Source organism: Ranitomeya imitator, chromosome 2, assembly GCF_032444005.1.
Source record: "Ranitomeya imitator isolate aRanImi1 chromosome 2, aRanImi1.pri, whole genome shotgun sequence".
In the NCBI taxonomy this organism is placed as follows: Eukaryota; Metazoa; Chordata; class Amphibia; order Anura; family Dendrobatidae; genus Ranitomeya; species Ranitomeya imitator.
Window position 1 is genome coordinate 240,040,578 of NC_091283.1, and position 13,179 is coordinate 240,053,756.

At 42.6% G+C, this 13,179-nt stretch overlaps 1 protein-coding gene across 1 annotated transcript in view; it reads right to left on the reverse strand.

Annotated features, from left to right (window-relative positions):
* Positions 1-1,050: 1,050 nt before the first annotated feature.
* The window catches only part of LOC138662849 (oocyte zinc finger protein XlCOF22-like), a 91,433-nt gene continuing 79,304 nt past the window's right edge, over positions 1,051-13,179 (reverse strand). Inside the window, exon 7 of the mRNA XM_069748827.1 lies at positions 1,051-5,251. Coding sequence (XP_069604928.1) covers positions 4,059-5,251 — 1,193 coding nt within the window. The 3' untranslated portion in view covers positions 1,051-4,058. The remainder of the gene's footprint in view (positions 5,252-13,179) is intronic.

Genomic DNA, 13,179 nt, shown 5'->3' on the forward strand with positions numbered 1-13,179 from the left:
CTGTGCTATCCGTGATAGTAAGGTGTCTAAATGCAAGTGCAGCCTAATGAAGCAACAAGGGACTGAATCAACCCAAGTAAACTAAAGCAGCCATAAATAACCCACTAATTGTAACGCCCAGTGGCGAAGGCACATTACCTCTCCGGCATGGACCGATTCCCCGGGTAGTTATGTTATTGTTTACTCATCATATAACCAGTGGCGCTATTACTGCACAGGCTGGATGGACTATATTTTGCACATTGTGTCTCCACAATTTTAAATTTTATGCCATTTACTTTCTAAACTGTTTTTTTTAAAAAATGATTGAAATAAAATGTTGATACTTTTAAGGCAATAGCTTTTTCGTTCTTTGGATGTATTTATTCTTTGTAAGCTGCCTAACCTAGGCATGGTACATTTTTGAGGTCCATGGGATATTAGTTGTGATTTACATTGATCATTTTTTAGGTTTCACTGTTCAACGTATTTCACTATATAATGAATAAAGATTTACAACTGGAATATTTAATTCAGTGATATCTAGGATGTGGATGATTTTAGTGTTCCCTTTATTTTTTTGAGATATATATATATATATATTTATACTTACGTGTGGAGTGAGTGTGACTGTGGAGTGGGTGGGGCTATGTGGAGTGGGTGTGGCTTCGCGCACACACACACACACACATATATGTATGTATACATGATTGATTACCACTTCTGTCGGTTAAAACAATCCACTTTAACCCCTTTCCAACATCAGGCGTAAATGTACGCCGATGTCGGACTTCTTCCTTTTGATGTGGGCTCCAGCGCTGAGCCACATCTTTTCTGGCACATGACAGCAAGCGCATAGGAAATCCCGCCTATCAGTGACCCCGTCACAAGATCGCGGGTCACCGATGGGTTGGCAGGACAACCAGAGGTCTCCAGAAGAAGTCTATGGTTGCCACTGCCGGATTGCTATGAGCGCCGCCCACTAGCCAAAAACGCATGGACCAGGGATCGTCTCGCCGAACTCCCGCTCTCCTTTTAACATGGGCAAAACACTAATCAGGCAACACATGGTGAGGGTAAAACAGTGTGGCAAAGCTTTATTGAACCACAAAACAGGCAGATAACATATAGAACAGTTCCAGCACAGTACCAAAGATGGTGCACATTGCAGAGTCTCACCCTTCCGCTGACTCGCCGGGATAATAGTAGCTGTGACTACAGATCTTCCAGTGTCGTTACATCACCTGTGGCACACACACAGAGAGGAGGTAATGACAAGCATAGGAAGATGCCAGTCCATACAAGGCCAGTTGATCCGAGGATCAAAACCTGGCTTCATATTCCAGGGTTGTTTACTCCACCTGTGGCATGCCCACAGAGAGGAGGTAACAACAAGTGTAGGAAGATGACAGTCCATTGAGTCCATACAAGGTACAAGGCCAGTTGATCTATGGATCACAACCTGGCTTCTCCAAACATATCCATGGTTCAGCGATGGTCAATGGAGCAGATCTGTATTCTTCCAACCGAAGCTGAAAACTCCTAGGTTGTTTCCTACAGAATGATAGATCCGTGTCTCTCAAAATGGAGCTATGATGTAAAATGGCTGCTGTCCTGTCTCTGGTCTTTTTGAAATGTATGGATGTCTTGGCAGATTCTCTCTTGGCGCTTCTTTCTCTGAGTCTCTTTATACAGAGGCATGTAACCTATTTTTAGACTTAACAGGTGTCTCTCATTCAGTATTTACATAAAGGGTAAGAATGGAGACGAGATCAAGTAGCATTACTTATTTAAACTATTTGCATAGTTTTTCCCTTTCTGCTTTAGAAGTCAACAAACTGGCTCAATAACACAATGCATAATTAGCATATCCGCAAACATCACTAGTAATCAAGGATAAGCCACAATAAAAGTTAATATTACCGGCCTACACAAACAAAAGTCTGTTTTCTTGACCAACCAGAAATCAACACTTAACTTGAAAGCCAACATATAGATAACATTCTATTATTCTTCATTTGCTAAAAATAGTCATCTGGTTAATTATGATACAATGCCGAATTTCTTCACAATGCCAAAAGTAAACAAAAAATGTTTTAAGAAATATTAAAAAAAATATAAAAGTTAAAATCACCCCCTTTCGCCCCATTCAAAATAAAACAATAAAAAAAAAAAATCAAACATCCACATATTTGGTATTGCCACGTTCAGAATTGCTTGATGTATCAATATAAAAGAATTAACCCAATCGCGTAGCGCGAAAAAAGTCAAAACGCCAATTACTTTTTTTGGTCACGGCAACATTGCATTAAAATGCAATAACAGGCGATGAAAAGAATGTATCTGCACCAAAATGGTATAATAAAAAAGTCAGCTCGGCACGCAAAAAATAAGCCTTCACCCAAACCCAAGATCGTGAAAAATGGAGATGCAACAGGTATCGGAAAATGGCGCAATTCTTTTATGCTTTACCTAATAAAGAGGAGTTATTTTTACTGATAAATGTTTGTTTTGTCAATAATATATATAGGTTCTCCCCGTCTGAGTTATTTTTGAAGGTTAACAAAATAAGATTTTCCTGTAATTTCTCACACTCTAGGTATAATAATGGATTTTTCCTGTGTGGGATTTTTAATATTTAAAAAGGTAGTCAACAGGACAAGCCCTTCTCATTCCTCATGTTTGGTCATGTTAAAATAAAAATTCTCATTTAAACCTCCCATGGTGGCGCCGTTTTAGTGGTGCTGGCGCTTGTGTTCTTGGGGCTCTTTTGAGGTTGTTTCGTCATGTGAGCCCTGTGCCCAATCAGCGCTTACGTCTATGTCCCCACCTTCAGACAAATCAAGTATCATGAGGCAGTCAGAGAGCAGTCGCGGCCCTGGCTTCCTGGTCATGTTCAATATGTCAGAAGGAATGAACAGTGAAGCTGCTGCTGATCGGGTGCAGGGCTCATGTGATGTAACAACCTCACATAAGCCTCGGGACAGGGAGTCTCGACACCGCTGAAGTGGAGCCGGCACGCCAGCGGTGTATGAATGTTTTTATTTTAATAAAGCCAAACAGGAGGAATGAGTTCACTGAGAGAAAAAAAAAATAAAGATATACCATATTTTTTTGACTATATGATGCACCTAGGTTTTAGAGGAAATTAGGCAAAAAAAAAATAGAAGCAAAAAAATGTGATCAATTCTGTACTTAATATCCCCTATCCTGGTACATATGGCCCCCTCATCCAAACCCTGATACACATGGCCCCCTAATCCCTATCTTGGTATGCATGGCCCCCTCATCCCTAGCCTGGTATGCATGGATCCCTCATCCATATCCTAGTATGCATGGCCCCATCTCTATTCTGGTATGATTGGCCCCCATCCCGGTCCTGGTATGCATGGCCCCATTAGAAAACATAAAAAAAACAACCATTACACTTACCTACCCTGAGCGAGGTCTAGGACAATTTGTCTGCACTACTAATTAACAGCTGTTAAAATACCAAACTAGGGCAGTCCCTATAGGAGAAAAAAAACACAAGAATTATACTGTATTTTCACATACTACCGTATCTATTCCTGACACTGGAGTGGCTTATAAACTTACAAAGTATATAGAATGAGATCTGGGGTCTGCCAATATGTGGCTGGTTTTTCTGACTTTCGGATAACATGATTTTAGTTTTTTTTTTGTTTAGTCTCGCTTGAATATAGTTCAATATTAAATAGTCTCCTGATGAGTCGCCTTTGGTGAGGGCGATGAAACCCGTAGAAATGAGAGGCTTGGAGAGTGAGTGTGTATACATCTCCTCACCCTATATACTGAGATGTGGGGTACATGTTTTTCTATTAGTCACCTACTGACTAACCTTCAGGGGGTAAATTATGGGTATAGTTTTACACTTGTAATTAATTAAGTTTAGTTTTATCCTTTTGCCACAAACATGAGGAATGACAAGAGACAAACCATTTAAGATTCAATTTTGGTTAAAACTATTCCAACATTATGAACATAAAAAAAGGCTTCTCCCCTATGTGACGCCTCTGATGTTTATTAACAGTTGATTTCCAAGTAAAATATTTCCCACATTAAGAAAATGTAAAAGGCTTCTCCTCTGTGTGACTGCTCTGATGTCTAACAAGAAGCGCTTTCCGGTTAAAACATTTCCCACATTCTGAACATGAAAAAGGCTTCTCCCCTGTGTGAGTTCTCATGTGACTAACAAGATTCCCTTTCCGGTTAAAACATTTCCCACATTCTGAACAGGAAAAAGGCTTCTCCTCTGTGTGAGTTCTCTGGTGCCTAACAAGACGGAATTTCTGGTAAAAACATTTCCCACATTCTGAACAGGAAAAAGTCTTCTCCCCTGTGTGAGTTATTTGGTGTGCAACAAGATTACCTTTATGGTTAAAACATTTCCCACATTCTGAACATGAAAAAGGCTTCTCTCCTGTGTGAGTTATTTGGTGTCTAACAAGAGTCTCTTTGAGGGTAAAACATTTCCCACATTCTGAACATGAAAAAGGCTTCTCTCCTGTGTGAGTTCTTTGGTGTCTAACAAATTGTGATTTGTTGGTAAAAGATTTCCCACATTCTGAACATGAAAAAGGCTTCTCTCCTGTGTGAGTTCTTTGGTGTTCATCTAGATTCCCTTTGTAGGTAAAACATTTCCCACATTCTGAACATGAAAAAGGCTTCTCTCCTGTGTGAGTTCTTTGGTGTTCATTAAGATTCCCTTTCTGGTTAAAACATTTCCCACATTCAGAACAGGAAAAAGGCTTCTCCCCCGTGTGAGTTCTCTGGTGATTAACCAAATCTGATTTCGATTTACAACATTTCCCACATTCTGAACATAAAAAAGGCTTCTCCCCTGTGTGAGTTCTATGGTGATGAACCAAACTTGATTTCCATTTAAAAAATTTCCCACATTCTGAACATGAAAAAGGCTTCATCCCTGTGTGAGTTTTTTGGTGTGTAACAAGATGCCATATGTCGGTATAACATTTCCCACATTCTGAACATGAAAATGACTTCTTTGCTTTAGCATCAGTTTGTTTTTTAAGGCCTCTTTTGTGACTTTGATTTTTCTTAGTAGTCAGTAATGAATCAGCAGATGGGACCTGTTTCATAGGATCAGATGACAGATCTTTGCCGTGAATGGATGATGATATATCTGGAGTAACAGTAATCACTTCAATTGTATCTTGTAGGATCTCAAGATCATCAGATTTAAAAACTGAAGATGTCAGCTGTCCCTCTGATCGCCTGGTACAGTCATCTGCTAAGATTAAAAAAAAAAAAAAAAAAAAAATTAATAAAATATCCTTGAGTTTCATATTTTTGAACATTTCTACTTAAACTGTCCATAAAAATGGCAAGCTATGTAAAAAAAACTTTAATTATTTACCAAGACAATGACAGTTCAAAGTCTAATAGAAGACCTTGTTGGATAAGCAAGTAGTGTGTGGTGTTCAACTGATTGTTCATTCTGCCTCCCAAATATCGAATAAAAAGACACCAATCAATGTTATGTAGGCGAAAATAATACTAATTATCATCTCACAAAAAACAAGTCCTCACTTAGGCCCATCATCTGTGAATGGAAAAACAGAGGTTCCCACACTATTAGTGGCTCAAAGGCTGTTGAAAAGCAAGAGTTTCTATAAACCAATCCAGCAAAATCTGCTCTCACTTCTGAGTCTTGCTGTATTCTCAAACAACATTTAGGATCCCTGTATTTACCAATATTATAGTGAGAAGAATCCACTTAATCTGCGGTGTGTGTCTCCTGCAGCACAATCTGGGCATTATGTGCTGGGTAATAAAATTGGCAACTATGTAATTTTCACTCTCCAACATCCACTTCCAGAAAGTGGCTGTGGAGTCAAAATATTAATTCCACCTACATCCGTGGTCAAAATTGTTGTTACCCCTCGTTTAATGACAGAAAAACCCACAATGGTCACAGAAATAACTTGAATCTGACAAAAGTAATAATAAATAAAAAAATCTATGAAAATGAACAAATGAAAGTCAGACATTGCTTTTCAACCATGTATCCACAGAATTAAAAAAAAAATAAAACTCATGAAGTAGGCCTGGACAGAAATGATGATACCCTTAACTTACCTGCTTCGTGACCGCCAACAGTAGATGAACATCGGCGCTAGCAGGGCTTTGTACAACGCCGACATTTGTCTACGGTCGGCAGTTTTGTGCTCATCAGGACCCCCACGTACCTTACAATGAGGGGATTCCAGCGCACAACACTTCCTGTGACCCCAACCTCATTGAGACCAGATTGGTTCAGGTCCTGATGACATCAGCAAGTAAAAAACCCAGCACTCAACTTTGCGGTGAGAAGAAAAATGGGTAGTTTATTGTATCCCAAACAATGACGACATCAGCGTCACACCAGCCAATGAGACAAATCACAAGGAAAGTTTGTTGTAGCAACGAAAAGAACTTTCCAGGGCGATCTGCTTCATAAAAACGCAGTTTCTCCTCAGATCTCCTGTCAGTTAGAGATTAGAGGAGAAACAGTGTTACAAGTGCGGCTGGTAACAGCTGTGTCAGTCAGCGATTTTGCTATAAAGTAAAAAAAAAACAGATAAGGCAGGTTAGGGTTAGTGCCATAGTTAGGGTTAGTGTTGGGGCTAAAGTTAGGGTTACTGTTAGGGATACTATTAGGCTAAAGTTAGGGTTACTATTAGGGTTAGGGATACTGTTAGGCTAAAGTTAGGGTTACTGTTAGGGTTGGGGTTACTGTTAGGCTAAAGTTAGGGTTACTGCTAGGCTAAAGTTAGGGTTACAGTTAGGGTTGCTGTTAGGGTTACTGTTAGGCTAAAGTTAGAGTTAGGGTTTATTCTAAAGTTCGGCTTAGGCTAAAGAATTAGGCTTTTCTCAATTGTCTCCCCAATAATTTGGTCACCTCAGTCATGTAACGTCAGAATTTTCTATTTCCGGAAAAAAAAAATAAAAACAAGTAAAATGGCCAATCAGTATTATAGTACAGAGGAGACTTATGCACTTTTATGTTCTGACAGCGAAGAAAGTGCAGTGCCAGATGGATTTCGAGGGCTTTAGTAGCAGTGACAGTGATAGCTCAGAAATGAGCAGTGATTCTGGTACATCCTCACACACAAGGATCAGTACAAAAAGAAGGACAAATTGCGCTTCGGGAGAAATGTCTTCAACTCAGGGAGCAATGCCCAGTACTAGCGCTGTCCCTAGTGCTCGTAAATTGGTGCACATCAATTTACAAGGGGCTTTGCCTCTTGATGTAGCATTTTCCAGATGGGAAGCTTCGGATTTGGCTACTCCATTCATCCCTAATTTTAATGCCATTCCTGGTACAAATGTGGAGGTGGAAAATTTTGGACCAGTTTTTTTTTTATTTGCTTCTGACAAATAGCGTGCTAGAGCATATTATCCTACAAACAAATTTATATGTGTCCCAATTCATCACCCAGAATCCACCATCCTATTATGCTAAGTCAAATTTATGTATTCAGAGCAGATAAGGAGTGGCTCAGACTGTTATATACAGGTGCTCAGGAAAAATATCTTAATAGTCTCGAAAAAAATCCGACACACTTTTTTCAAACACGGTGAAATTTATTAGAAATGTAAATTTATTTCATTTCGTATTCAAGCAAAATGCGCACAAAAAGGACCAAAAAGGTACATAAAGTAGGTATCAAGATCCACATGAGGTAGGTATCATATTTCAACGTTTCGGCTATAGCATTAGCCTTTGGTGGAGCACCACCAAACCTGCCGCACCAGCCTGGGAAGGGAGTGTGATCATCACTCTGCAGCGTCGGACCGCCACAGATTCGCCTGACTTCTGCTGTCACACTACTTGTATCTCTTGATAAAGGCTAATGCTATAGCCGAAACATGACAGACTATTCAAAATCAGACCCATCATCGAAGACTTGACAGAAAAGTTCTCAAAGCTTTACACCCCAATAGAAAACATTTCCATTGATGAGTCCCTTGTAAAATTCAAAGGAAGACTGCACCTCAAGCAATTTATTCCTTCTAAGACGGGAAGGTTCGGAATAAAGCTCTATAAAATGTGCAAGGGTTCAACTGGATACACATCGCATTTATGAGGGGAAAGATAGCCAACTGAGCCCACTAGGATGCTCTACTTATCTGGGGACATCTGGAAAAACTGTTTGAGAGCTGATAACTCCATTTTTACAAAAAGGCTACAATCGTTATGTTGACAACTACTACACCAGCATACCCCATTCACAAAAATGATCAGGGGTTTTCACAATCATTGGTCAACGAAAAGTTCCGAAAGGGGCAGTCATGGGCTTTACGCAATGGAGAGCTGCTTGCCCTTAAGTATAAGGATAACAAAGATATTTTTATCCTGAGCTCGATCCACACAGATGCTGCAAGGTCCACTGCAGACCAACAGGGATCCACTACTCCAAAACCTGTGTCTGTCGTTGACTACAACAAATATATGGGGGGTGTGGACCTTGCAGATCAGGATCTACAACCATACCAAGTATCAAGAAAACCATATACCTGGTATAAGAAGTTAGTCTTATTTGTTTCAGGTGGCCACATATGTTTTTTTGGGTTATACAAAAAAGCTGTAAATGCAGATACTTTCCTTGATTATCTGGAAAAGGTCATTGAAATTCTTGTTTTTTAAAATTTTGTCCATGCCAATCCTTTAGAATCTGAATATGTCAGAAGACTCGCTGAGCGACATTTTATTGCACTCATTCCAGCAATTGAAACAAGAAAGAGCCCCCAGAGAAGATGTCATGTATGTTCCAAGAGAGGAATGAGGCATGATACCCGCTATTATTGCCCACAATGCCCATCATTGCCAGCCTTATGCCTCCATGACTGATTTAAAATCTTCCACACAGAACCACATTTTTAAACTGTTTTGACATTCAAGCATTTGGTTTATTTAGTGACAGACACATTTGAGTAGAGCTGGCTTAACAATTTCCAGGGGTAGGTGGGAGGATGTCTCCAGAGACACAAGCTGGGCACAATATACTGGGCACTACAATGACATTTTTGCTCTAAAACTTCCACTACGTGTTTCTGGAAATCATCCATGTAGTGGAAATGGTGACTATATCCATAGATAAATTCCAGGAGGGGTGTCATTTCCCAAATGGGGTCACTTCAGGGGGGAATTCTGTTGTTCTGGCACGTAGCGGCTCTCCAAAGTGCCACCCCCCCTCAGAAGTGACCCCAGAATCCCCCTGAGGTGACCCCATTTTGGAAATGACACCCTACTGCAAATTCATGTATGGGTGTAGTGACCATTTACCCATCTACCTATTTTCCAATGTAAAATCAGGGGTTAAACAATATTTTAGTGGTAAAAATGTTATTAATTTTTCTTCACTGCCCAATGGTATAATTTTCTATGGAACAGCTGTGGTGTCAGTATGCTCACTGCACCACTAGATTTCATTCAGGGAAGTATTTTGTAAAATGCAGTCCCTTTTGGGGGCTTATGCTGTTCTGGCCCCTCAGGGGCTCTGGCAATGTGACATGTCGCCCACAAACAATTCCAGCAAAATCTGCTTTCCAATATGGCGATCCTTCCCTTCTGAGCTCTGCCATGCGCCCAAACAGTGGTTTACCCCCACATATGGGATGCCAGCATACTCAGGACAAATTGCACAAATACTTTTGGGGTTTCCTGTTACTCTTTTGAAAAAAAAAATTGAGGGCCATAAGCTAATTTCTTGTGGAAAAAAAAATAGAATTAGTCTTACCGGTAATTCGGTTTCTAGGAACCTTCCACGACAGCAGTATCGAAGGATGTTTCCCCGCCCTAATAGGGAACAGGAAACAAAGAGGTTAAATACCCCTCCCCTTCCTGCAACCACCAGTGTTTCTTCTGGACACAGTAGCATGTATAGTTACCACTTAAGTGCAGGAATCATCTAATAAATATATCAGATAGGGAGGGAAATTAGTGCTGTCGTGGAAGGTTCCTAGAAACTGAATTATCGTTAAGACTAATTCTATTTTCTCCAGTCACCTTCCACGACAGCAGTATCGGAGTGATACCAACCGCTAATTTCTTTAGGGGGGGACTACCGCTTGTAGAATGCGTCTGCCAAACGATAGGTCCCTGTTGAAGTTGAGCCTATAGTGTCTGGTAAATTTATGAACTGACGACCAGGTGGCGGCTCTGCATATCTGCTCCGATGATGCGCTTCCCCTATCTGCCCAGGAAGTCGAAACTGAACGGGTGGAGTCGGCTTTTAGTGAAGCTGGAGGTGCAAGCTTCTGGGATGAGTATGCAAGACTAATGGCTTGCTTAATCCAATTAGCGATCCTGCTTTTGGCAGCTTTCTGCCCTTATTTCGTCCTGACCACTGGACGAACAGGTTTTGGTCCAACCTCCAACTTTCTGTCTGTTGGAGGTAGCACAGGACCACCCTGCGGACGTCCAGGGTGTGAAAGGCCTCTTCTTTTGGATTAGAGGGATTTGGACAGAATGAGGGTAAATGATGTCTTGATTTCTGTGGAAGTCTGAAACTACCTTAGGCATAAAGGAAGGGTCTAATTTGAGGATTATACTATCCATGGTTATGGTCAGGAATGGCTCCTGGATTGATAAGGCCTGAAGTTCCCCTATATGCCTGGCGGTAGTGATAGCTACCAGGAAGACAGTTTTAAGGGTCAGGATCTTTAAGCTGGAGGCTGATAGGGGTTCAAAGGGGTCCCCGGTCAGACCTTTTAAAACAAGGTTCAAGTCCGAAGGAGGGGAGTGGACGTGGAGTCTCGGACGGATTCTAGTTGCTGATGTTATGAATCGTTTGACCCACCGGTGGTTTGCTAGATCCTGGTCGAAGAAAGACCCAAGAGCTGACACCTGAACATTTAGGGTACTAGGTGAAAGCCCCAGTTCCAAGCCCTTCTGGAGAAATTGAAGGATCTGTGCAATATTTGGGTTGAAAGGATCCGGTCTGTTTGGGGAACACCATGACGAGAACTTTTTCCATATTTTGCCATAAATGGCGTTCGTTATTGGCTTCCTACTCTTTTGTAGGGTTTCGATCACTTCCTGCGAGAGTCCTCTGGCTTTTAGGATCTCGGCTTCAGTAACCAGGCTGCCAGCTTTAGCTTGTGTAGGTCCTGATGGGTCAGGGGACCCTGTTGAAGAAGGCCGCGTCTTTGGAGAAGCAGAATCGGGCCTTCTAGACACATGCCTGTTAATGCGCTGAACCAGCTTCTCCCTAGCCACAATGGGGCTACCAGAATCGTAACTTGATCTATCCGGATCTTCTGTAACATTCTGGGTAGCAATGGTATTGGCAGGAAGGCATGTGTCAGGGTAAACTCCCGGGGGTGGGAGAACGCGTCCAGTCCCTGCGCCTCGTTTGAGGAGGTCAGGCAGAAGAAGGTGTTTGATTTTGTATTCCAATTGTTGGCGAACAGGTCTACATCGGGAGTTCCCCACCTCTGGACTAAGGATAGGAATACATCCTGGTTTAGAGACCACTCTCCTGGATGGAAGTCCCTCCTGCTGAGGTAATCCCCCTGGGAATTGTCCAGTCCCTTTATATGTACTGCAGAGATGGACGGAAGGTGATTTTCCGCCCAGGAAAAAATCCTTCCAGCAGTTAACTTTAGGCTCGAGTGTCCTGTGCCCCCTTGGTGCCAGAGATAGGCCACAGTGGTCATATTGTCGGACATCACCCGTACATGGTGACCTTGGATGATGGCAGATGCGGCTCTTAGCGCCTCCTCCACTGCTTTCAATTCCCTCAGATTTGAGGAACTGTGTCTTACATCTGGGGGCCACAACCCCTGAAAGTGGGAGCCTTCTATCACGGCGCCCCAACCTCTCTGGCTTGCGTCTGTTGTGAGTACTCAGAGGAGTCTGATCCCAGCTGACTCCCCGATGTAGGTTTTGGGAGTTCAGCCACCATGAGAGGGAGGATCTCACACGAGAGGGAAGGGGAATCTTCCTGGTTAAAGCCATCTGGGGTCCTCTTGAGTACGTCAGGATGTGAGATTGAAGTATTCTCGTATGGGCTTGGGCCCAGGAGACTGCAAGGATGTATGATGTTAATGAACCAAGGATTGACAGAGTCTCTTAGAGTTGGGGTTTTTTGGTTTCTGAACCTGGAGATCCTGTGGACAACATCGGTCTGATGGTCCTTGGGTAGAAAAGAACGAAAAAAACGCTTTCTAGGGTTTTTTGTTCCGGAAGGACTTTCTTCTTATCTGAGGCTTTGTCCAAGATTTCATCCAGGACTGGCCCAAATACATACTGACCTTGGAAGGGAGAACCACAAAGCTTGGGTGGTTCGGATCACCTCCGTATTAGGCGTACAGCTCCCATCCGTGACAGCTTAATCCCTGCCATAAGTAGCACCCGCTACGTGAGATAGAAGCGTCAGGAAGCTGCTACTCTAGTAAACAGTTTACCAGACCCGGAAGGGCACCCTACGCCTTTTTACAGGAAGATGAATCAGATACAAAGACACATGCTGCCTCGTGGATAGACTTAATTGGACTAGCAGAAAGTAAAGCAGGTGACTCCTTTGGGGCCCGTAATGGAACCAGCCTTGAGGCCCATAAGTGGGCTACCCGAATACTATCAGTCCTTATCATCAGGGCAGGACATCCTCGACAATCTCCGACTTTGGGCTAAGGACCGCCTGGCAGACCAAGTCACCTCCCTGCAGGACACCATGCAGGAGAAAGGGGAGTCTGTGGAAAAAGGTTACCACAGACTTAATCAAAGGTTTACTGATCTAGGATTTGATCTCCTTGACAAAGCCCATCGCCAAATCTGGGTGCAGGCCTTTGTGCAGGGCCTCCGAGAGCCAATACGCAAGCAGTTGCAGACCACAAGGCCAGAGTACCGAAGGCTAGATTCAGAAGTGCTCCACACAGTAGCAAAAGGGGTAGAGTTGAACTAACCAGCCAGGCCCCGTACCACTCTCCTGTTCTCTCAGGACCCTTCTGACACCGCAAAATCACAAAGGCCTAGGGCCATTTGCTACAACTGTGGCAAAGTAGGGCACCTTAAAAGGAACTGCAAATCAGCTCCTCAGGAGGGGGCCATGGCAGCCGCAGCCCACCCAGCGACCACCTGGGCCCCATCCACAATAGGACATTGGCAAGCCGGATCCACTGCACACACCACTCATACTCTTACACTCCACAAAACAGCCGAGTGGACCAATG